At 42.7% G+C, this 25,054-nt stretch overlaps 3 protein-coding genes across 11 annotated transcripts in view; 2 read left to right on the forward strand and 1 right to left on the reverse strand.

Annotated features, from left to right (window-relative positions):
- The first annotated feature begins 116 nt into the window (after positions 1 to 116).
- Positions 117 to 7,520, forward strand: LOC139174423 (interferon-inducible GTPase 5-like). 2 transcript variants are annotated; one of them, XM_070764773.1, is made up of 3 exons: positions 117 to 198; positions 4,736 to 4,881; positions 6,332 to 7,520. In XM_070764773.1, the coding sequence occupies exons 2-3, from the start codon at positions 4,844 to 4,846 to the stop codon at positions 7,512 to 7,514; spliced, it is 1,221 nt and encodes a 406-aa protein (XP_070620874.1). In that variant the 5' UTR covers positions 117 to 198; positions 4,736 to 4,843; the 3' UTR covers positions 7,515 to 7,520. The 2 variants fall into 2 exon arrangements, with proteins under 2 accessions (XP_070620874.1, XP_070620872.1); XM_070764771.1 differs by lacking the exon at positions 117 to 198 and adding an exon at positions 2,676 to 3,071.
- A 1,504-nt stretch (positions 7,521 to 9,024) lies between these two features.
- The window catches only part of LOC139174558 (interferon-inducible GTPase 5-like), a 40,250-nt gene continuing 24,220 nt past the window's right edge, over positions 9,025 to 25,054 (forward strand). For 2 of the 8 annotated variants that reach the window (XR_011560374.1, XR_011560373.1), the window contains exons 1-4: positions 9,025 to 9,274; positions 12,436 to 13,731; positions 20,305 to 20,414; positions 21,252 to 21,594. Coding sequence is in view for 1 of the 8 variants with exons in the window: in XM_070765005.1 (XP_070621106.1) it covers positions 9,040 to 9,274; positions 12,436 to 13,676 (1,476 nt within the window). In the remaining 7 variants the exon portion in view is untranslated. Of the gene's footprint in view, positions 9,275 to 12,435; positions 13,886 to 20,304; positions 20,415 to 21,251; positions 21,806 to 22,381; positions 22,916 to 23,454; positions 23,630 to 25,054 lie in introns of those variants that run through there. The other 6 variants (XR_011560371.1, XR_011560370.1, XR_011560375.1 and 3 more) reach the window with 5 other exon arrangements.
- On the reverse strand, positions 15,815 to 20,422 carry LOC139174560 (nonsense-mediated mRNA decay factor SMG9-like). Its single transcript, XM_070765007.1, has 3 exons — positions 18,534 to 20,422; positions 17,519 to 17,663; positions 15,815 to 16,514 (listed from the first exon to the last, which is right to left on the reverse strand). Exons 1-3 carry the CDS (start codon positions 18,646 to 18,648, stop codon positions 16,436 to 16,438), a joined length of 339 nt encoding a protein of 112 aa, XP_070621108.1. The 5' UTR covers positions 18,649 to 20,422; the 3' UTR covers positions 15,815 to 16,435.

The following is a 25,054-nucleotide window of genomic DNA, read 5'->3' on the forward strand; positions in this document are numbered from 1 at the left end:
CTGCCAATGGATGTCCCAGTTTCCTGCTCATGCCAATCATTTTTATTTCCTTCACAAGAAACGAAAGTAGCTTAACTTTCGAGTTCTGGGAAAAACAAACCCAATCTTTTGAGACGTCTGGATTTCAACTGCTACAGTTCCACAGCTTATTTATTTTATTTATTTATTTTGTCCAATACACAATGAAGGTTTTAGTGGGTATGTATACACACACACACACACACACACACACATAGTAAAATACATAATGAAGGTTATAGAGGAGATACTCATAGTAAAATATATCTAAGAAAGAATAGAAGAGAAGTTATAGGAATAGAACATATCAATGAAAGAGTAGAAGACAAGATATAGGAATAGAAGAAAGGTATATAGGAGATATAGGAGAGCAATGGGACGGGACGGAAGGCACTCTAGTGCACTTACTTATTTGTTTATTTGTTTATTTGTTTATTTGTTTATTTGTTTATTTGTTTATTTGTTTATTTGTTTATTTGTTTATTTGTTTATTTGTTTATTTGTTTATTTGTTTATTTGTTTATTTGTTTATTTGTTTATTTGTTTATTTGTTTATTTGTTTATTTGTTTATTTGTTTATTTGTTTGATTTGTATGCCGCCCCTCTCCATAGATTTTTATTGACTTATTCACTTATAAATCACATCAAATGAGGATCCACATTATAAATGCCTCAGAGAGTGCCATAAAGCACTATGGAAGTTGTATATACATATATATATGCTCTCTACATGGGGCTACCTTTGAAGAGTGTTCAGAAACGTCAACTCGTCCAAAATGCAGCCGTGCGAGCAGTTTTGGGCCTGCCAAGACATGCCCACATCTCGTCATCACTCCGTGGACTGCATTGCCTGCCGACCTGTTTCCAGGCACAATTCAAAGTGTTGTTTATGACCTATAAAGCCTTACTTGGCATAGGACCAGACTCATAGTTCCCTCTAAGCTGAGCAGTGAGCAATCGCTCACTTAAAAATCATCATCAACTCAGAGTTTTCCAAACCTGCCCAGAAGCCGAGAGGGAAAGAGTGAGAGGGAAGGAGAGAGAGAGGAAGAGAGGAAGAGAGGAAGAGAGAGAAACAGATAGAAAAAAGAGAGGAAGGAAAAGAGAAAGAAAAAGAATGGGAGTAAGGAAGAGAGAAAGAAAATCAAAATCTAGTTTGAAGCTAGCTCAACTATTTAAGTGGCATTTTGATACTGATAGAGTTGCCCTATTATGAGCTCACTGTTATAGACACACAGTACAGTATTTTATTTTGAAATTCTCTGAGGCAAAACACAGTGGGTTTTTTATTTGTTTGTTTGTTTGTTTATTTATTTATTTATTATTTCTGTGCTGCCCAGTCTCAAAGGGACTGCAGCTCAGACACTATACTTTTCCGCCCACCCCCCCAAAAAATTAGAGGGAACACTGAGTCCAGACTATCTCCGAGACCGCCTTCTGCCGCACGAATCCCAGGGACTGGTGAGGTCCCACAGAGTTGGTCTCCTGAGGGTCCTGTCGACCAAACAATGTCGGCTGGCGGGAGTCGCGGTGACTCCTCCTTCCGCGGCTGCCATCGGGGCTCCCTGCCTGTCTGCCGGCCTCCCTGCCTTCTTTCCTCGCGGGGGTGGGAAGAAGGTGCGGGACTGTTGGAGAAGCTCCGCAGAGGCAGAGTTCGTCGCAATCGGGGTTGGGGAGTTTTTGGCGGGCGCCGCCCCCCCCCCCCCATTTTTCAATTTCGCCGGGCCCGTTACACCACTCCCAGTAATACCGGTCTATCGGCGGCCCTGGGCGGGACCTAAGGGAAGAGCCTTCTCTGTGGGAGCCCCGACCTTCTGGAATCATCTCCCTCCCACCCCGCCCCCGGAGATTCGCACCTACCCGCTCCCTCCTTGCCTTCCGAAAGAGTTTAAAAACTCATCTTTGCCACCAGGCTTGGAGTTTTTAGATCTTTCCCCCTGACCAATGAATGTTTTAAGCATGATTGTTGAATGATTGGTTTGATAGGTTTTCTTTTAATTGAATTTAGTGGTTATTTTTAATGCATTATTAATTGGATTCATATTATTGTTCTGTTTTTGTACATGCTCTGAGCCGCCCCGAGTCCTCAGAGTGGGGCGGCATACAAATCCAATTAATTGCTGCCAACCTGCCTTCCATTGAGGACCTGTATACTGCACGAGTCAAAAAGAGGGCGGGAAAAATATTTACTGACCCCATCACATCCTGGTCACAAACTGTTTCAACTCCTACCCTCAAAACGTCGCTACAGAGCACTGCACACCAAGACAACTAGACACAAGAACAGTTTTTTTCCGAACGCCATCACTCTACTAAACAAATAATTCCCTCAACACTGTCAGACTTTCTACTAAATCTGCACTTCTATTCTACTAGTTTTTCTCATCATTCCTATCACCCATTTCCTCCCATGTTGACTGTGTGACTGTAACTTGTTGCTTATATCCTAAGATTTTTATTAATATTGCTTCTTCATTGCTTATTTGACCCCTATGACAATCATTAAGTGTCGTACCACATGATTCTTGACAAATGTATATTTTATTTTATGTACGCTGAGAGCATCTGCACCAAGACAAATTCCTTGTGTGTCCAATCACACTTGGCCAATAAAAAATTCTATTCTATTCTATTCTAAATATAAGTCTAAGCGCTGTGGCTATTTATATAGCTGTCCTTTTCACACAAGATGACTCTGGGCAGTGTACAATGCTGATATGTCTCTTTATATTAACAAAAAAAGGGGGGGAAGTTGAGAAATGAAAGAAGATAATAGTGAGAAGTGGAGTAAGGAAGACTTGAGTAACAAAATGTTCTATTGGGTAAAGATCATCAACCGTTTTTAGTTATCACAACTTTATGCAAGAGCTCAGGTATCTCTCTTCACACACATACACACACTTGCAAGATTTCATGATGATTCCAGAACAGAACAAAAAACCTGCCCACCCAGCATTGAAGACTTACATCAGCCAAGATGTTAGGACTGGAGAGGACGTGTCGTTGAAACCATTCGGGGCACCCCACCAGTGACCAGTAACTTTGTCCTGCAGGTAAGTATTATGTAAGTGACTGTGTGTAAATCCAGGAGAAACCTGGACTGTGGCTGGTGTGTCATTGCAGTGGCTCTCAAGCTGCAGAGCTGGTTGTGGGGGACTTCTCTTTAAGCCATTTTATTTATTTTATTTTATTTTATTTTATTATTTTATTTTATTATTTTATTTTATTTTTTATTTTATTTTATTTTATTTTATTATTTTATTTTATTTTATTATTTTATTTTATTTTATTTTACTTTACTTTATTTTAATTATTTATTTTACTTTACTTTACTTTACTTTACTTATTATTCATTCGATTTTTTTATGCCACCTTTTCTCCTCCTTAGACTCAGGGCGGCTTACAACATGTTAGCAATAGCACTTTTTTAACAGAGCACAGCCTATTGCCCCCACAATCCGGGTCCTCATTTGACCCACCTCGGAAGGATGGAAGGCTGAGTCAACCTTGAGCCAGTGATGAGATTTGAACTGCTGACCTGCAGATCTAGCAGTCAGCTTTAGTGGCCTGCAATACTGCACTCTACCCACTGCGCCACCTTGGTTCATTTTGAAGGACATCCATCTTACCATTGGGTCCAAGCTGACATGGAATCTCGTGGCCTCCATGTAACCCATGGATTTGACCCAGGTAATATTAGCTCTGATTAAGAGCTGGTGATGCTTGACCAAGATATGGAAGACAGGGCTATCTGTCCTTTATTGTGTTGGAACAGTTTTTCTTTTTGCTTTAGATTATAGTAGACACTCTAGATCTTTGCACGCTCTCTACATGGGGCTACCTTTGAAAAATGTTCGGAAACTTCAGATCGTGCAGAATGCAGCTGCGAGAGCAATCATGGGCTTTCCCAAATATGCCCATGTTACACCAACACTCCGCAGTTTGCATTCGTTTCCGATCAGTTTCCGATCACAACTCAAAGTGTTGGTTATGACCTATAAAGCCCTTCATGGCACCGGACCAGATTATCTCCGGGACCGCCTTCTGCTGCACGAATCCCAGCGACCAGTTAGGTCCCACAGAGTGGATCTTCTCCGGGTCCTGTCAACTAAAGAATATCGCTTGGCGGGACCCAGGGGAAGAGCCTTCTCTGTGGCGGCCCCGGCCCTCTGGAACCAACTCCCCCCCAAAGATTAGAATTGCCCCGATCCTCCTTGCCTTTCGTAAGCTGCTTAAAACCCACCTCTGCCGTCAGGCATGGGGGAATTGAGACCCTCTTCCCCCTAGGCCTTTACAATTCTATGCATGGTATGTTTGTATGTATGTATGGTTTTTGATATTAATGGGTTTTTAATTGTTTCTAACATCAGACTACTATTGTACACTGCTTTATTGTTGCTGTTAGCCACCCCGAGTCTCCGGAGAGGGGCGGCATACAAATCCAATAAATAAATAAATAAATTGTGAGGGCTTTCTGAAGATCCTTGCTCACAAGTCACAAACAAATATGGTCTGTTCAGATTTGGTAGCAACTTGGTAAAACAAATATTTCAGTTTCCCAATGGACACATAACTGTACTTTTCTCTCTCTTTAAAAATAATAATAATTTGATTTACTATAAAGAAGAAAACATACTTTTCTGTACTTCTATAATCTCTCATCGATCTAAAAAAAATACCCTCCTTTTATTGCCTCTGTGGGTTTTAATTTCTGCAGAAACAACTTGAAGTGAAAGAGGAGAAGGAAGGAGGCACAACTTTGGATAGAGGGAAGATAAAAAAAAGAAAGCAAAGGAAAACAGCTGAAGGAAGGGGGGGGGAGATCATGGCTGAAAGTGACCCAAAAAGTCTACTTGAGAGCAGGTAAATGATAACTTTTGAACTGAGTTTCTTTGGCTTGCTTGCTTGCTTGCTTATAGAGCTTCCTTAAACTAGGTTGATAGGAATTGCAATCTGGGGTTGAACAACAGGCATGTAGATTCCCCACTGCCTATTGCTTTTTTGTTGTTGCTTTTAACTGTGCAGTATTAGTGAGTTGTTATGTGTGAAAGAAAGAAAGAAAGAAAGAAAGAGAAAGAAAGAAAGAAAGGGGGAATGAGAGAGAAGGAAGGAAGGAAGGGAAAATATGAAGAGAAAAGAGGAAGACTGGAGAGCGAGAGATACAAAGGAAGGAAGGAAGGAGGGAAGGAAGGAAGGGGAGAGATAAAAAGGAAAGAGGAAGAAAGAAAGAAAGAAAGAAAGATAGGAAGAGAAAGGAGAAAGTAGAGAGAGAAATGAATAGGTAGATATAGACAGAATTGATTAGAGAGGTAGCTAGAGAGAATGATGAGAGAGAGGGAGGAATGGATGGATGTTAATATTGTATTTACTATAGTATATTTTCCTCAAAGTAGTTGAGGAAAATGGTTAATGGTTACAGTAAGTACAAAGTCCAGATAGTCTACAACAGGCATGTCCAACTCGCTCCCATGGGTCACATACCGACCTGGACAGCTAATAATATGACCCAACAAGACAATAAGAAATATTTTAGAAATAAAGGAAGTTTTATATATATAAAACGTATATATTTTATAAGTTTTATATATACAAAACACACACACACAAACACACACACATATATATAACTTATATAATATATAAACATGTGTGTATGTACATATATTATACACACACACACACACATATATATAATAATGTAATATATAAGTGGTGTGTGTGTTATATGCAGTTGAAGACAGTTCTTCACTCAATGCAGCCCACGCAAGCCAAAAGGTTTTATTTGTTTGCTTTGTCAAGTACGTATTGGTGGTATGCAAAGATATAATAATACTATATTTATATACATGATACTATAAAAAAAAAGAAACATTAAGACAGGGGACGGAAGGCACACTGGTGCACTTATGCACACCCCTTGATTGTTTGGTTTGGATTGTAGGTGTTGTGTTGTGTTGTGTTGTATCGTATTGTAGGTATTGTATTGGTGCATTTATGCACACCCCTTGATTGTTTGGTTTGGATTGTAGGTCATGGTTGGGCAACCATGACCTACAACATCACCAAGCCAAGAGCCTTCATCCTCAGGAGAGGTTCAGAAAGTCAAGATGGCAGCTACAATCATGTGATCAAAGCTCCGCCTCCTTTTTTACAGGCTTAGCCCAGGCAATGCATATTTTAAAAGGTAGGGCAGGCTTTTGATGGAATGGTCATGGCCGCCATCTTAACTCTTTGGAGTCCCCTGAACATGGTTCTGATCCAAACAGTGAAATTGTTTGAGGTTTACCACCTTTTCACTTTCCCCCTTTTGCAGTTCTGGACAGGATTATGGTACATTTGGATCCTCACACAAGAAAAAAATTAAGGCAGCTATTTCTGAAGGGAAGCTTACTGACGCCCTCTCTTACATTCTGGAAGAACCGAGCAATTCGTTTGAAGATCTCCACGTTGCTGTGATAGGAGAACCGGGCTCTGGGAAGTCCTCCTTTATTGACGCCCTGCAGGAACTACCTCTAGATGAGCCCGATGCAGCCACAGCTGATGTTGCAACAAAAAAAGTCCTCGCAGATCGCACAAAGGTAGAATTGGGTCAGGAGAAATTTTCAGAAATCACATGGAACAAAGAATTACTTCGGGCGGAAGACGCCGATGGCAAGGAAGTAGACTTAAAGGACTTCCATTACTTCATCATAGTAAGCCCACAAATCCGCCAGGCCACTCCTTTGGACCTCGGGCTTAAGATCCAAAAAATGGACAAAGAGTTTTCTCTGGTTCAAACTAAAGCAGACCTACAATTGGAGGAAGTTATGAAGGACGGTGAGCAGAGGCCCTTGGTCACCGTAGATTCCTGCAGGAAGTCCTTCAAAAACAAAGGGTCGAAAGAACCTCAAGTGTTTGCCATCTCCAACAAGGATCCCGACCGCTTTGACTTCCCCTATCTGCAGGAAACCTTGAAGAACGACTTCTCGCGGGAGAAGATTCTTGCTCGCTTTTCTCCTGTTTGGGAGGAGATGGTAGGCAAAATGAAGAAAATATACTGGTTCCTCACCATAATCTCCGCACTTATAGCTGGGATCCCCATCCCAGGAATTGCATTTATAGAGGGCCTTGTCATCCTCATCAAGTTTGGTTCCTGGTGCTGCCGTAAATTTGGCGTGGATGACGTATCTCTCTCCAAATTTGCCAAGTTCATTAAAGTAGTACTCCCCTATTTGAAATCCATGAAGACCTCCCAGTCCAAAAAGAAAATGGTTTTACAGAGGCTGCCAGATTCCCTGGGATCCTTCGTGATGATTGCAGAATATTTTTATTGGGAACGTTTCCCCTTCATCGGCTGTATATTGTCGGTGGTAATTTCACTTATTTCCTCTTTCTTCACCCTGAAGAAACTTCCGTCAGATGTGAAGAAAGACACACAGAATATTGTAAAGGAAGCTGTCAAAAGGAAGAAGGCAGAAACCTCACAAATTATTTCTGACCCGACAAATAAAAAATAAAATAAATTCCAGCTTTCAAATCCTTGGATGCAGTTCCAAAAATTATTGCAAATTGAAGGGGTGTTTTGTTTTAAGAATAACACTTTTTAATGTGACAGATGGGGAGTGGGATTATTAAATCCATGACCTGATGGGAGTCCCCATTAGATTTAGCTTTAATTCAACTTAGTAGGCAAAATATAGGGTTTTTTAAAACCTGTCCAACTTACTGTAGGTTTCAAAGCGTAGAAGCCATTCAAGGACCAAGTTCAAATTTAGCTAGATTTAGCTTAAAAAATTATTCCCCCCCCCCTTTCTGGGCTCTGGGTATGTTTTTCCTATCACAATAAATGAGGTTGAATGTGTATAATTTTTGAAGAGCTCTGCGTTTGTTTGTGTGTGTGTGTGTACATACACATAGAGTTTATATAGTAGATAATGCATATTTTTGTGTGCCTGTGTGTAATATATATGTACACTTATGACATATATATATATATATTTATTATTTTTATTTAATTTTGTCCAATACACAATAATACACAATGAAGTAGTAGAGGACACCTTCAAGGGGAAAATAAAAAGAAAAGAAAATTAGAGAAGGAATAGAAGAGAGAGTATAGGATAAGATAAATGAAAGAGAGAATAGAAGAAAGATAAAGGGATAGAAGAGAAGATATATGGGATATAGGAGAGACAATATGACAGGGGTCGGAAGTGCATTAAATAGTATATTTTGGATGTTCAGTAATAGTAAATAGATAGGGAAATTGTATCTCTTTGAGGTGAGGAGGGGCCAGGCACCGTAACCCTAACCCTTGACATGAGTGACATCAAGTTGGCCACCTTTAAGCCAGTCACGTGACCTTTTAGCTGCCCTGAGTCCTTGGAGAGGGGTGGGATAAAAATCCAATAATTAATAATAATAATAATAATAATAATAATAATAATAATAATAATAATAATAATGTCCCCAAACAACTGGAGCACCACTTGAACCTCATAGACATTGACAAATTTGCCATCAGTCAATTGCAGAAGGAGGTTTTACTTGGAACTGCTGTAATTTCCCCCTCCCTCCCTCTCTTCCTGTTTTTTCTCTCTCCTTTAACCTCTCTCTCTCTCTCTTGCTCTCTCCCCCCATTCCCTCCCTCTCTCTCTCTGTTTTTTTCTCCTTTGTTCTCTCTTTCCCCCATTTTTCTCTGTCTCCCTCCCTCTCCCTCCCTTTTTCCTCTCCTTTGTCTTCTCTCTCTCTCTCCCCCTCCCTTCCTGTTTTTTCTCTCTCCTTTAACCTCTCCCTCCCTCCCTCTCTCTTCCTCTCTCCCCCTTTCCCTCCCTCTCTCTTCCTCTCTCCCCCTTTCCCTCCCTCTCTTTCTCCCTCTGTTTTTCTCTCCTTTGTTCTCTCTTCCCCCCTCTGTTCGTTTTCTTTGTCTCCCTCCCTCTGTTTCCCCCCTCTCCTTTGTCCGCTCTCTTTTTCCCCTCTCTTCTTTGTTCTCTATTTCCTTCCCTCCCTCCCTCCGCTTCCATGTTCCATCCCAAATTGGCAATGAGCCCAGGGAGGAAAAAAAAAAACCCAACCCGCCAGCTTTCCCCTTTCCAGCAGGAGCCCCGCCTGGGCTCCTCACCAGCGGATTCCTTCCAGCAGAGGACAGCCGCGCTCCCTCCCCAATCCAACTTCCCAGCCAACTCGGACGAGAGCAGAGAGGCCAGAAGCAGGAAGCGCCGCTCCGAAGCTGCAGCGATGCGAAAGCGCTTCGGCTCCCAAACTCTCCGGCCAACAGGTAAAGTCCCAGCAGAGTGCCCGCAACGGAGATCTATCCCCCCCCCCGCACGCCCCGACGCACACACACACACACACACACACGCTTTAGTCAAACTTATTTGTTTGTTTGTTTTGTTTGTTTTTATTTGTTTGTCAAACCTCTATAGGATAGTAGTAGTTTGTGTAACTACTCGGAGTCCAACACAAGAACAAGGGGGGCACAATCTGAGGTTAGTTGGGGCAAAGATCAGAAGCAACGTGACTGAAAGAGTCGTAGATGCTTGGAACAAACTTCCAGCAGACGTGGTTGGTAAATCCACAGTCACTGAATTGAAACATGCCCGGGATAAACATAGATCCATCCTAAGATAAAATACAGGAAATAGTATAAGGGCAGAGTAGATCAGTGATTTTCAACCTTTTTTGAGCCACGGCACATTTTTTACATTTACGAAACCCTGGGGCACATTGAGGGGGGGGGGGGGCTAAAAACGTTTGGACAAAAAAAATTCTCTCTCTCTCTTCCTCCCCTTTGCTCTATTTCTTTCTCCCTCCCTCTTTCTCTCCCTTCCTTCCTCTTTCTTTCTCTCTCTTCATCCCTCTTTCTTTCTCTTCCTTCCTCTCTTTTTTGCTCTCTTTCTCTCTCCCTCCCTCCCTTCCTCTATGTCTTTCTCTCTCTCTCCTTCACTCCCTCTCTTTCTCTCTCTCTCTTGCTTTCTTTCTCTCTCTCTTTCTCTTGTTCTCTTTCTCTCTCTCTTGTTCTCTTTCTCTCTCTCTTGCTTTCTTTCTCTTTCTCTCTTTCTTTCTCTCTCTCTTTCTTTCTTTCTTTCTCTCTTTCTTTCTTTCTCTCTGAGCTTGGCGGCACACCTGACCATGTCTCGCGGCACACTGGTTGAAAAACACTGGACTAGATGGACCGTGAGGACTTTTTCTGCCGTCAGTGTTCTATGTTTCCTCGGAGAGGGTGGCATATAAATCCAATCAATAAACAAACATAAGTAGAAAAGTAACGGATAAAGAGAGGGAGGAGGAGGAGGCACTACGGCACAATGTTTAATTAGTCAGAAATATTGTTGGTGTTAGACTTTTATAGGGACATTAAGGAGGGGATTTAATTAAAAGACAAACTATGTCACCGGAATTCAAAATTAGAAAAAAAAAAGTTTGCACATTTTTTGATGATTGATAGGAGCTACTAACAGAATATAAACAGAATATTTATATTCAGAAATATTGCATTTTATTTATGGAAAACAGATGGTATATTGTATTGTTTGAATGTATGTTGAGAGAATTTTTTTAAAAAAATAATTGCACACACACCCCAAAAAAATCCACACACACACATTCACACAAGAGTTTTAGTCAAATTTTATTTTTTTTAAAATTATTTATTTATTATTTATTTATTTATTATTTAATGTGTTTGTCAAACCTGTATAGGATAGTAGTAGTCGAAGTGGGGCGACATATAAATCCAATCAATCAATCAATCAATCTAACATAGCATAGCATAACACAACATAACATAACAACATAACTAGAAAAGTAACAATAAATAGGACAATAGGACAGGGCTGATAGGCACAATGGGGCGTTCATGCACGCCCCTTACAGACCTCTTAAACATGGGGAAGGGTCAATTACAGACAGTCTCTAAGGTTAAAGTTTTGGGGGTTTGGGGAAGAAACCACAGAGTTGGGCAGTCCATCCCCAGGCATTGATCTCTTTATTGCTGAAGTCATATTTTCTGCAGTCGAGTTTGGAGCGGTTGACATTGAGTTTGAATCGATTTATGTGCTCGTGTGTTGCTTCGGTTGAAGGTGAAGCAGTCATTAACAGGAAGGGCATTTTGGTGTGTGATTTGATGAACTACATTTTAGATCCGATCGGAGGCGACGTAACTGTAAATTGCGGGATCGGGAGCTTGTTTCCTCATTTTTGGCTTATTCCTCGGAGCATCTCTGCCGCGCCAAAAGTTCCCCTGCCTTGTTGGTAACGTGTGTTGTGCCTTACGAGGGCACAAAACCCCGTCCAGATTCCCAAAGGACCGTAGCTCCCACTCCAGAGATCAAGTTTGGGTGGGTGGTGGAAATGAAATGGGAAGGGAACAAAGAAAACTGTGGGTTGCAGAGGCAAATGGGGAGGGGGGATGTTGCAAGATTAAAAGAGAAAGGAGTCGTGTTGGGGCTGAGAATTGAGGGAGGGGCAGGAAAGCAGCCTTTAGAGAGGCAGGGAGGGAGGGGGAGAGGGAGGGTGTGTGTAAAGTCAGCTGGGGAAAGAGAATGGGGCTGTTGGGATCCCAAACTGGAAGAAAATAACAGGAGAGCAAGTTGTTGTTTGTGGTCGCCCGTTGCAAAATTAGAATTTAAGTTGGAATATTTATTGTCACCCTAAATGTACGCTAAGCCGCTTACATGAACATGAAATTCCTTTGCGTATAGCTCTGGGAGGGTCACCACTAGATAAACATGACAAAAATAGGAAGGAAGGAGAGAGAGAGAGTGAAAGAGAGATTGAGAGGAAAGGAAGGAAGGAAGGAAGAGAGAAAAAGGAAAAGAAAGAAAGAAAGGAGGAAAGAAAGAAGGAAGGAAGGAAGGAAGGAAGGGGGAAAAGGAAGGAAGGAAGAGAAAGGAAAAGAAATAAAGAAAGGATGAAAGAAAGAAAGAAAGAAGGAAGGAAAGAAAGGGAAAAAAGAAGAAAGGAAGAGAGAGAAAGGAAGAGAAAGAGAGAGAGGAAGAAAGGGAAAGAAAGAGATAAAGGAGGGAAGAAAGAAAGAAAGAAAGAAAGAAAGAAAGAAAGAATATACCCTCATAGCCACGCATATTATATGACACAGAGAAACACCACAGTTTAGTTTGTATGCTGCTCCGAGTCTACGGAAAGGGGTGGCATACAAATCTAATAAATAATAATAATAATAATCATAAATGGGATAAAATGGCTGCTGAGGTACCAACAACAAAAAAAGCAGAATTTAGTAGAAAGAGCCCTCAGAAGTTTTAACAAACTTTTGGTGCTGTAGTTTTCCTGTGTTATCACCTAAATCAAACATTGTCAGACGTAGGGTGCCACGTAAACTCAGTGGAAGGAACTTTGGTGGGTTACTAATTAAACTCGTTTCTGTTAAATATAATTCACCTGGCGTGCACTACTGCCCTTCTTTCCTTTTTCTCCCAGGCTTGGCTATGGCAATGCCGGATCAACCCATATCACCAAGTGAGGATGAGGATGAAGACTACGCCATCATCACCAGTGAAGAGATTGAAGAGATCAAGGAGGCGCTTGAAGAAGGCAGAATGGACACAGCCGTTTCCAAGATTATGGAAAACCTTCAGTCCCTGGAGAACACCCGCTTAAACATAGCAGTGACAGGAGAATCCGGGTCAGGGAAGTCCTCCTTTGTCAATGCCATCCGAGGGCTAGGCGATGAGGAAGCCGGTTCTGCTCCCACTGGGGTGGTGGAGACCACAGAGAAGCCCACACCATACCCACACCCCAATCACTCTAATGTCATCCTGTGGGATCTACCAGGAATTGGAACGCCAGCCTTCCGCGCCAGCACTTACCTGCAGCAAGTTCGATTCTCCCGCTACGACTTCTTCATCATAATCGCTTCAGAACGCTTCAAGTCCAACCATGTAGAGCTGGCACAGGAAATCCATCATCAGGGGAAAAAATTCTATTTTGTGCGCTCCAAAGTGGATGGAGACCTGGAGGCCAGCAGAAAACGACGGCCAAAAACTTACAACGAGGAGGCTATACTGGGACAGATACGAGAAGATTGCCAGAAGTGCTTAAGGGATGAGAATATGCCCGATTCCAAAGTATTCCTTCTCTCCAGTTGGGAGATAGATAAATATGACTTCGTGACGCTGGAGGAAACCTTGGAGAAGGAACTGCCAAGCCATAAGAGACATGCTTTTCTCCTGTGCCTGCCAAACATTTCTCTGGACATCTTGCAGAAAAAGAAGGTGGCTTTACAGAAAGAGATCTGGAAGGTGGCTACCGTGTCCGCCGGAGCGGCTGCCGTCCCTATTCCAGGCGTCGGAATAACCTGCGATGTAACCATCCTGATCACACACCTCTCAAAATACCGCCGGAGTTTTGGCCTGGATGAGGAATCTCTTGCCAGGTTGGCTATGAAAGCCAACAAACCCGTGGAGGAGATCAAAGGGGCCATAAAGTCGCCGCTCGCTGCAGAGATCTCCAGAGATTTAGTTCTGAAGCTGCTCACCAAAGCTGCTGGTGGGGCACTGATGTTTACGAAGAACTTTGTCAGCGTGATACCCATCTTCGGTTCCGTAGCAGCTGGAGGGATCTCCTTTGCTACCACCTACTACATGCTCAAGAGCTGCCTGGATGAGGTGGCCAACGATGCTCAACAAGTTTTCAAGAAGGCTTTGGAGTCTGAGGTCTGAAGGAAGTTAGACCTTGAGCAACAGACTGGGAATGAGGGCACAATCAATGTAACAGGTACTAATCAGACACTGTTTATTTTCACAGGCCCATTAAGTTGTAAAGTTAGACTTCCTTATTGTGCTGGTTAATTTTAATTGAAGCTGAGTAATTTGGATATATTTGTCTTTCAGTATACCCTTAAATAAATCTCTTTATTTCTTCAGTCTCATCCAAATTTAAGGCACTTTATCCAGCTGTCAAAATTATCTTTAGACAGCCTAAAAGCCAAGATGCCTCAAACAAATCAATCTGTCCGTCTTTTTCCTTTTTTTTTCTTCCTTCCAAATTCAAATAGAGTTCACGTCCAGAATATTTTCTTCCAGTTCCCAGCTGCTCTTTATCACTTGTTAGAGAACCCTGTGGGCTCTAGTCAGTCACTATTTACGGTCCCGTAAATCAGTGTTTTTCAACCAGTGTGCCATGGCACACTAGTGTGCCGCGAGACATGGTCAGGTGTGCCGCGAAGCTCAGAGAGAAAGAAAGCAAGAGAGAGAGAAAGAAAGAAAAAGAGAGAGAAAGCAAGAAAAAGAGAAAGAAAAAGAGAGAGAAAGCAAGAGAAAGAAAGCAAGAGAGAAAGAGAGGGAGGGAAGGTGGGAGAAAGACAGAGGGAGGTAGTGAGGGAGAAAGAAAGAGGGATGGAGAGAAAAAAGAGGGAGAGAAAGAGGGAGAGAGAAATACAGCGAAAGGAAGAGAGAATTTTTTTGTCCAAGCTTTTTTTAGCTGCCCCCCCCCCCAATGTGCCCCATGGTTTTGTAAATGTAAAAAATGTGCCGCGGTTCAAAAAAGGTTGAAAATCACTGCCGTAAATAGTCTGGTCTTATGCAATGTAGGGCTTTATAGGTGATAACCCAGTGTTTCCCAACCTTGGTAACTTGAAGATATCTGGATTTCAACTCCCAGAATACTTTTTGCCTCTAGGCCCATATATATGGCCCATATATATATGGGCCTAGAGGCAAAAAGGAGCTGTGACGTTCCTTCAATATACCAGGGTGATCCAACAGGAAGGGGGAAAAAACATATAGCCCCTCCCTGGTACAAAGCTGAAGAGATCAGATCTGGTGTCCTAGAGGTTAATTCTCTGCCTTACAAGGCAGAGGCCCCAGAATCAAATCCCATTAAGGGTATGGCTAGCTGATGAGGCCAGAACAAGGCCGAAATAGCACTATCCTAGTCTCACTTAATTTTAAAAATTCAGCAAAAACATATGATATATATATATAAAACATATGATACATACATACATACATACATACATACATACATATATTAAAAAAACACATATGTTTTTTATGTCGGATCACCTTGGTATATTGAGGGAACGTCAGTTATATATATGTATGTATGTATGTATCACGTTTTTGCTGAATTTTTAAAATTAATTCAAAAGAAAAACACACACATATATATATGTGTGTGTGTGTATATATATATATATATATATATATATACATACATACATACATACATACATACACACACACACACACACACACACACACACATACATACATTATGTATGTATGTATCAATATGTATGTATGTATAATTCTAAATGCTATTTAAATGCTAATCTGTATTCGACTAAATTATCCAAACCGGAGGCAATTTGCTAGCCAAAATTGAAGGTGGAAAGAATCCAATTGCAAAAATTTTTAAAAAGTGAGAAGGGCCCATTATAATTCGAGAAAGCTCTCATCTTTGAGCCGGGGTGGCGCAGCAGGTAGAGTGCTGTACTGCAGGCCACTGAAGCTGACTTGTAGATCTGAAGGTCAGCGGTTCAAATCTCATCACCGGCTCAAAGTTGACTCAGCCTTCCATCCTTCCGAGGTGGGTAAAATGAGGACCCGGATTGTGGGGGCAATAGCCTAGCTCTGTTAAAAAAAAAGTGCTATTGCTAACATGTTGTAAGCCGCCCTGAGTCTAAGGAGAAGGGCGGCATAAAAATTGAATAAATAAATAAATAAAATCTCACATATCAAAATAACTCTGAAAACGGAATGTTACTCCTCCAATACTTGTCAAGTGCTAATGATAACACAGCAGTGATTTAGTGTGTGTGTGTGCGCGCGTGTGAAAACATCCACCAAAATGGAAGCAGCTTCAACAGTTTATTGAACAAGGATAACCATCCATGCAAAAAAAGGAGAGGTCTGTCCAGTTTGCATCATGGGACCAGGGCCAAACAGGGAGAAGGGACACAGGCTGGAAAAGAGACGTCAGAAGGCAAGATACGTGTCCCGCCAAATGGAAGCTTTTTACGAATGACACACTGAAACAGAGGGTGGAAACTCTGCCAATACACAAACAACACGAACTCCCCACCGATCTTTGGCCTCGCCTGCTATTCCGATGCAGAGGAGTTTCACTGCCCCCCCCCATCCCACCAGGAAGCTGCAGATTTAAACCCTTCCCTGTTCAAAGGACCCGGTGCAGCCTCTGGAATTAGCACAAGAGAAGCTCTCCCATCTAGGCCAGACACCCCCCACCCGTAGGAGCAAGACCCAGTTTGAACAGGACTGTCCTTTAGGGATAGCAAAGCCCAAACCTTGCATTCCCCCCCCCCTCTTAAATCTTCCTGCCGCCACTGAAAGAGCACACCTCCCTCCTCCGGGAGACGCATCATCCTGGGCCACAGCACGAGGGGGCAGGTAACCCGGTCTGCTCCAGTTCAGGGATGGAGCTGCCTCTCAACAGTTCCAGTAGGGAGACGCTGTGCTCACGCCAGCAGCCGGCTATATTCCGAGAGAGCAGAGGACTTCTTGACGCCATCCCAGATACGTGCTGCATAGTGGAACCTGGGAGAGGAGGGAAGGGGGGACATAAGAACGTAAGAAGAGCCATGCTGAATCGGGCCGAAGCCCATCAAGTCCAGCATTCTGTGTCATATAGTGGCCCACCAATTGTACATTTATTTATTTTATTCATCAGATTTAAATACCGCCCCACTCTGAGGACTCGGGGCGGCTTTTAACGTACATCGAAATTCAATTTAATTAAGTTAAACGTTAAATTTAAAAACCAGAAAACCCATTAAAATGCACACATATCCATTCAGTCAGCCAACCCACCATACTTATTTTATTTATTTATTTATTGGATTTGTATGCCGCCCCTCTCCGTAGACTCGGGGCGGCTAACAACAGCGATAAGAAACAGCATGTAACAATCCAATACTAAAACAACTAAAAAAAAACTTATTATAAAATCAAACATACATACAAACATACCATGCGTAAATTGCAAAGGCCTAGGGGGAAAGAATATCTCAGTTCCCCCATGCCTGACGAAAGGCGAAGAGGGTGGGGGCAATTCTAATCTCTGCGGGGAGTTGGTTCCAAAGGGCCGGGGCTGCCACAGAGAAGGCTCTTCCCCTGGGTCCCGCCAAATGACATTGTTTAGTTGACGGGACCTGGAGAAGGCCCACTCTGTGGGACCTAACTGGTCGGTGGGATTCGTGCATACATTCATCGGCCAGGGATCTAGGGTCTAATAGCCCTAAGCTTGGGGGCATAGATGAATCTTTAGGTTCTTACGAAAGGTGGGGAGGGTGGTGGCAGTGCGAATCTCCGGGGGGAGAGTTTGTTAGCAGGATTCACTGGGCTTGGGATTCTAGTTACTGGGGGGGGGGGGCACGAAGGGAGGCGCAGCCAATCTTGTTGCATTCTGACAATAAAGGTTTGAACTAAAGAACATCCATTAGCTTCCTCCTCCCAAGTGGGGAGAGGGAGGGTCTGATTTAAGATGTGTCTCGACTGCCACAAGCCCCACCGTCCTAGCTCTCTGTTAAACCCATGCTTACCAGTTCTTTTCGGTCAGGATGGTATGGGAGAGCTGAGGCCGGGACATGGACATCATCTGGCTCCGAAGTTTGGCAATCAGAGACTGGAAGCTGGGGTGCCCTTTGTATCCAGGAAGGAGGGAGAAGAGAGGGCCACTTCCCGGGGCTGTAAAGTAAGTCGAAGACCCAGGGAAGTGGGAGGTTTACTCCCCTTTCTTTGCATGGCCAACCAACACGTCCTCCCCAAAAGATTGTGAAGAATCATTGCACAGGAACATGGAAGCAACGGCGACCGTTCCCACATCTTCAGCAAGCTTCTCCTTTTATTGGCATCCAAATATTGAATCCCTGCCCAATTCTATATTCAAAGAAATGGAAGCCCTAAAATTCTACAAAGGATTTTACTGGGACACAACTATTGTGTTTAGCAGTTTCCTCCCAGGAGATTTCTAGAGAGGCCCCACGGAGGCTTCTCCCTGCACTTTCCAGTCCTGTTTCTTCCCAGGAGATTCCTAGAGAGGCCCCACGGAGGCTTCTCCACACCCTTTCCGGCCCTGTTTCTTCCCAGGAGATTCCTAGAGAGGCCCCACGGAGGCTTCTCCCTGCCTTTTCCAGCCGTTTCCTCCCAGGAGATTCCTACAGAGGCCCCAAGGAGGCTTCTCCCTGCCTTTTCCAGTTACAGTTTCGGAGGCTCGGGTTTGTAAGTGGAAAATGGTTCTTGAGAAGAGGCAAAAACAATCTTGAACACCTGGTTCTTATCTAGAAAATTTAATAAGTAGAGGCGTTCTTAGGTAGAGGTACCACTGTATTCCAAAACCAGAAGGCCTGGTTCACAGTGACCGTGCAGAGATCTAACTCCAGAATGTGGTTGGACCACTCTGCTTTTCAGATGGAAGGAAGATTAGGATGTTTTTACTTTTGAAATGTTTTGCACCTTTGCTCTGTTTGGATGTTTTATTTGGAGAGGAACCAGTGAGGAGCTTTGTATCCTAACCTAAGGAAAGAAAAGGCTGAGAAGTGAATTCTCGGGACTCACTTGCTCTGGGTAGCAGATCATCTGTTTCAGAATCCATGAAGGGCAGTAAGAACAGGTTGACCTCTGTGTCCAGGTAGCTCTGTGGCAGGCCAGGGAATATATTACATTCAAGCATGGAATGGGTACCTGGTAGGGGGAAAAAAGTGGAACTTCTAAGTTTTCCTGCCTTTTGCCAGAAGTCTTCCAGAAACACGTGAAACCATGCGCAGCTACAGACCAAAGAAAATGTAGCACACACTCAGTTGGTTCAAACCTATATTAATTGATTAAACACTATTAATAAAGTGGCTTTGTAATGTTTACACACAAATGCATTATTTCCCCAAGTGCTTTATTTTACATTTGGAAACATTAAACTGCAGTTTCCATTGCTTTGACCCTTTATCTAGTAAAGCTAAATCATTTACCATATTACAGACGCCTCCAGGAATATCAACCCTATTGCACACTTTAGAGTCATCGGCAAATAGGCAAACCTTCCCCTATGTCACTCACAAACATATTAAAAAGAATAGGACCCAGAACAGACCCTTGTGGCACACCACTTGTAAGTCAGCACCGTTTGCTTAGTTCTTTTTTTTTTCCTGGCGAGACAGTTTTCAGACATAAGAAGATTTAATACTGGATTAGCTGATATTTCAGAATATAAGATGCAACTGTATAAGATGGACCTCAGTTTGGGGGGAGGAAAATAGAGGGGGGAAATCTGCCTACCAAGTATTCATCTGGCTAATGTCCTTAGTCTGGCCAGATTCAGCACATTATTTTACCCCTGGTTAGGGTTGGAAAAAAAGTATTCGGAGACAGTAGCAATGAAAAAAAAAGCCTCAAGCCTAAGAGCCAGGAAGATTGTTAGCGCTTCGTTAGGGCTGGAAAAAAGCTTTGGAAAAGCTACATTCAGAGTATAAGATTAATTGATCTTTATCTAGATGACAATCAGAAAGAAAGGAATAAGGGGGGGCGTGGGGGGTGAGGATAACTGAAATTAAATAGATGGGATTTAAGAATGTATAATTTGATCCATGGCCCTTTGGGAACTGGGCCACACGAAGCTTCCTTTACACAAACGGCAAGTGCACACACAAAACCATCCCCCTCTGCATTGCTGCTAGTTCACAGATCGCTGATCTTCATTCTCCTTCTAGCAGTCAAGCTATCTAAACTTAGCAGCCTCTTGGCCCTTCGTATTACAGCTCCTGCTTCCTGGGAATCCAGACTCCAAAGATAGTTTCTCTTTCCTGTAAATGACCTGCTTTTAATGCTGGGCACCTGTAGGAAACAATAGACAGGATTTTAGTCCTGAAAAATGGGAGGAACATTTTTATTATTTGCACAAACAGTGCACAAGGAACTTAAGGGCATGTCAGAGAGATGTAGTCCTTCTGACATGAGGAGAATTAAGCAGAATTAAGACTATAAGACTGCATTCTAACCACTGTGCCACCAGATGCCATAGGTGTCAGGCCCCAAGAACCAAGAAAGACAACACAGAATGAATTCAAAGTAATTTCCTTTATTGCTCCTCGTCTTTAAAGAGAAACCTGAAAACAAATTAACTGCAGCAAGAAGTTAAAGGGAACACTCAAAGAACACATCCTAGATCTGAATGAATGAAATATTATCATTGAATACTTTGTTCTGTACAAAGTTGAATGTGCTGACAACATGTGACACTGATTGTCGATCAGTGTTGCTTCCTAAGAGGACAGTTTGATTTCACAGAGGTTTGATTTACTTGGAGTTATATTGTGTTGTTTCTTTATCCCTTTAGTTTTTGGAGCAGTATATATACTCTTGAGAATGTCTACGGAAGAGCTGTCTTGATCAGGGGTCCATGGTCCTTTGGGAACCGGGCCACACGAAGCTTCCTTCACACAAACGGCAAGTGCACACAAGAAACCATCCCCCTCCACACTGCCACCACTGCTGCTAGTCCACAGATCGCTGATCTTCACTCTCTTTCTGCCAGTCAAGCTATCTAAACTTAGCGGCCTCTTGGCCCTTCGTATTACAGCTCCTGCTTCCTGGGAATCCAGACTACATTCCACCCCACACACAGGAGGGCATTATAAAGAGGGACTTGTGGTGATGTCCTTCTGTTTGGCCTCTCCTAGCCCCTGACCCTTCTTCACAATTTTCTACCTTAGCCACCCAACACTTACTGTCCTCCAGCCCAACACCACTTCGTTTGACAGACAGGACAATTACAGAGGAGAAAGCTTCTGTTCTTCCATACCGATGTGCGGGTAGTATTCGGTCCCCTCATCGGAGCCAGAGGAACTACTGGATTCATGGCTGGGAGACGGAGTAGAGGGCTTTACCATTTCAGCTGTCTGAAGGAACCTGCAATGGAAAAGAGAACCCTTCAACTAGCTTGAGTCCTTGAGTCCTAACTTGGAGTCCTAATATTGCTCCTAGTTCCAACGTAATTGAATTTACCCTTTTCTTGCTGGGTGTCTCATTCTTATCTTCCCTTCCGTTTTTCCTAGTGTCAAAGCCATCAGCAAAGAGCTGGGTGTTCATATCCTGTATCTACAGTAGGATAATTTGAACCCAGACCTTTGCGCCTCGTTGAGAATTCTGGGGTGAATCTTTTTATGGTCCATTGGTTTGTTTTCTTGGTTGTCCATGGTAATTTTCAGGGGTCTTCTTGAACTGCAAATTCCAAGTGCCTGAAGTAGCTGTGTGAAACATCCCAATGTTTCTTTTCCTTTCCAGATAATCTGCACAGAAGAAAGAACAACTATGGGCAATCTACTTCTAAAGGATTTTATAATATACAGTTTCTGCCAGAGTTTTTGCAAAGAACGAAACTTAAGGCCATCCAAAGATAATTTCTCTTTCCTGTAAACCACCTGCTTTTAATGTTGGGCACCGGTAGGAAACAATAGGCACGGTTTTAGTCCTGAAAAATGGGAGGAACATTTTTTTATTTGCACAAACAATGCACAAGGAACTTAAGGGCATATAAGAGAGATGTAGTCCTTCTGACATGAGGAATCTGGCTGTTTTTGAAAAGAGATCAACCAACCCTTGAGAATTTCTCATTTGATAAAAGCAAGTAAGTATTTACATTCCTTTTCCCACTCTAGGTTTAGCTACAGTAGTTTCTGTATTCTGCTTTTAAATTTATTCTCTCTTTAGTTTCTGCTGATCTTTCCATCAAGGAGCTTTCAGTATAATTTTACTTACTTACCTACTTACCTACTTACTTACTTACTTACTTACTTACTTACTCGACTTCTTTGCCTCCGAATCCCAAAGGACTCAGGGCGGCTAACGGCTTACAACGGTATAAGTACAGTAATACCTTGTCTTACAAACTTAATTGGTTCCGGGATGAGGTTCTTAAGGTGAAAAGTTTGTAAGACAAAACAATGTTTCCCATAGGAATCAATGGAAAAGCGATTAATGCGTGCAAGCCCAAAACTCACCCCTTTTGCCAGCCGAAGCACCCGTTTTTGCACTGCTGGGATTCCCCTGAGGCTCCCTTCCATGGGAAACCCCACCTCTGGACTTCTGTGTTTTTGTGATGCTGCAGGGGAATCCCAGCAGCGCAAAAACTAGCACTTCGCTGGCAACGGAAGTCCAGAGGTGGGGTTTCCCAGTGAAAGGAGCATCAGTGAAATCGCAGCATCGCAAAAACACCAAAGTCCTCGAAACCCCACCTCCGGACCTCTGTGTTTTTGTGATGCTGCAATTTCACTGAGGCTCCCCTCGCTGGGAAACCCCACCTCTGGACTTCCGTTGCCAGCGAAGCGCCCATTTTTGCACTGCTGGGATTCCCCTGCAGCATCACAAAAACACGGAAGTCCAGAGGTGGTGTTTTCCATGGAGGGGAGCCTCAGGGGAATCCCAGTAGTGGAAAAATGGGCGCTTCGCTGGCAACGGAAGTCTGGAGGCAGGGCATCCCAGCGGCGGCGGTGGGTTTGTAAGGTGAAAATAGTTTGTAAGAAGAGGCAAAAAAATCTTAAACCCCAGGTTTGTATGACGAGTTATCGAAAAGTTTGTATGACGAGGTATCACTGTACAGTAAAAATAAATACAGTACAGTAAAAGAAGTCAAACAGTTAGCTAAAGTTAAAACTATTTGCAGAATGTGTCCACTGTTTCTAGGAACCATTGAATTGCTGAAAATATGTGAGGGTTAAGGAAATCCATGCAGCCTTCACCCCTCATTCCTGGGCCCAAAGATTTTTGTAGTTCTGGGGAATCAGCTGGAGAGGTAGCAGCCTTTATCTCCCCCACATTTGATGGTATCTTCTTTGGGTTTACACTGGATTTGGGGTTGGAGCTGGGTGCCGTTAGTATAAATAGATTGGGTTATGTTTGTGTCAGGCAGATATTTATATGAATAAGAAATGCTAGCAATGGAATATGAATAGAAGAAGAGAAAGAAGGAAGAAAGGAGGAGGGGGATGGAGAAGGGAGAAGAGGAGGAGGAGGAGGAGGAAGAAGAAGAACAACAACAGCATCAGCTTAGGGGTTTCTGGTAGGGAGGAGAACATCTGGAAAGCTTTTCATACTCTTCCCCCTTTGGACAGTCATCTAGACATATTAGTGTTTAGTTATAAAAGGCAGTAGTCTTCATTTTACCGACTTTGGAAGGATGGAAGGATGAGTCAACCTTGAACCCAGACAGGATCAAACTCTAGGCTGTGGGCAGAATTTGCCTACAATTAAGCACTGTGACACCAGGGCTCAGTGCTTAAATTTAGGACCTTGAGGATTTAGATCAGATAGGAAACATGATCAGATACCTCTTTACAGTAAGGTTATATTAACACAATCTTGCAAGTTTGAAAGTACTTCAGGGAGGAAAAGAAACATAGAAACATAGAAACATAGAAGTCTGACGGCAGAAAAAGACCTCCTGGTCCATCTAGTCTGCCCTTATACTATTTTCTGTATTTTATCTTAGGATGGATATATGTTTATCCCAGGCATGTTTAAATTCAGTGACTGTGGATTTATCTACCACGTCTGCTGGAAGTTTATTCCAAGGATCTACTACTCTTTCAGTAAAATAATATTTTCTCATGTTGCTTTTGATCTTTCCCCCAACTAACTTCAAACATTAAAAAGAAACTTAAATTGATTCTTCCTTAACTGTTTTGTGTGCAAGAGGGAGAGAGGGGTTGAAATCGCCATCCGGCTTCCAAGATTTGGTAAATAAAGGTGTGTAGACATGAAGGACAAGCAGAGAGCTATGAAATTCCTCACTTTCATTTTCCTTCCACAATCACCCTTCCTCTGCAGTAAATTGATTTTATGCCAGCAAATAATTTTCATTCCCTAGTGACCACATACATAAATTTACTTCAAGACCCTCTATCCCTTTCTTTCAAGAGTCCTAATGTTGCACTTAGTTCCACTGTAACTGAATTTACCCTTTTGTTCCTTGCTGTCCCCTTCTTATCTTCCCTTCCATTTCCCCTGGAATCAAAGTCATAGGTTCTATGTTGCGTTTAGCTGGTTTGCTTGTTTATTTTGTAGGGCGAGAGGTCTGACCTATGTTGTGGGATGGAAATCTCTCCAAACGTAGCACAATTATAGGGATGAGAAAGTGTGGGAAAGTGAAACAGCCTTCCCTAATATGACATAAAAATAAGAACTCTTATTGGTTTATATATCTTTGAAATTTTGCAAGATCCAGGATTTTGGACTCCCGTTACAAAAAGCAATTATTTCTGAACATACCCCTTGTTGCCTTGCCAGGGAATTATGGGTTTTAATGTTCTTAAAGAATCTGGGGAATGAATGGTGGGTTGAAATCCTGGGGAAAGCTGTGGAATTGTAGCAGGTGAAATCCAGCAGTTGAAATCAAAAGGTTTGTTATGGTTTCGAAGAACCTGAAAGTGAAGCTAATTTTGTTTCTTGTAAAAGAAATTGAAATGATTGGCATCAGCAAGAAACTGGACCATCCATTGGCAGGATTGCATGCGATATGAAATGGGAGGGACATTTTCTTATCTGTGGGGGGCAATGTTCATGGTACTTAAAGGTTGACTGTATAAAAGGGATCCAGTCCTTCGCTCTGAGGAATCTGGAGACGTTGGACAGAGGCCAGTCTCAACTGCATAGACAGGCTTGAGAATTACACCTTTTAGAAAAGCAGGTAAGGATTTGTGTACGTGCCCTATTGTACATTTCTTATTCCTTGGTTTTAAATTCTATTATCTTTACAAATTTTGTTGATCTTCCTATAAAGTAGTCTTCCCCCTCTTCCTCTCCGTTTTTCCTCTTTCCTTTGTCCTCTCTCTCTCTCTGAGTCTCCCTCTCCCTCCCTCCGCCTCTTCCTCTCTGTTTTTCTCTTCTTTGTCCTCACTCTCTCCCTATTTCTCTTCCTCCGTCTCCCTCCCTCTATTTTTCCTTTGTCTCTCTCCCTCTCTCCCTCCTTTTTTCTTTCTCCCTTGTCCTCTCTTTCTCCCTCTGTCTCCCAGCCCCTCCCTCTCCCTCCCTCCCTGTTTTTCCTCTGTCTCTTTCCCTCCGTTTTTCTCTCTTTTGCCTCTCTCCCTCTC

This window comes from Erythrolamprus reginae, chromosome 11 (genome assembly GCF_031021105.1).
Source record: "Erythrolamprus reginae isolate rEryReg1 chromosome 11, rEryReg1.hap1, whole genome shotgun sequence".
Lineage (NCBI taxonomy): Eukaryota > Metazoa > Chordata > Lepidosauria > Squamata > Dipsadidae > Erythrolamprus > Erythrolamprus reginae.

Bases quoted from the DNA above. Each gene is read 5' to 3' on its own strand.
- LOC139174423 (XM_070764773.1), top strand. From the start codon at position 4,844: ATGGCTGAAAGTGACCCAAAAAGTCTACTTGAGAGCAG. The intron at 4,882-6,331 runs GTAAATGATAAC...CCCCTTTTGCAG, and splicing joins AAAAGTCTACTTGAGAGCAG to TTCTGGACAGGATTATGGTA.
- LOC139174560 (XM_070765007.1), bottom strand. From the start codon at position 18,648: ATGCTTGAATGTAATATATTCCCTGGCCTGCCACAGAGCTACCTGGAC. The intron at 17,664-18,533 runs GTGAGTCCCGAG...CTTACTTTACAG, and splicing joins TGATCTGCTACCCAGAGCAA to CCCCGGGAAGTGGCCCTCTC. The intron at 16,515-17,518 runs GTAAGCATGGGT...CTCCTCTCCCAG, and splicing joins ATCCTGACCGAAAAGAACTG to GTTCCACTATGCAGCACGTA.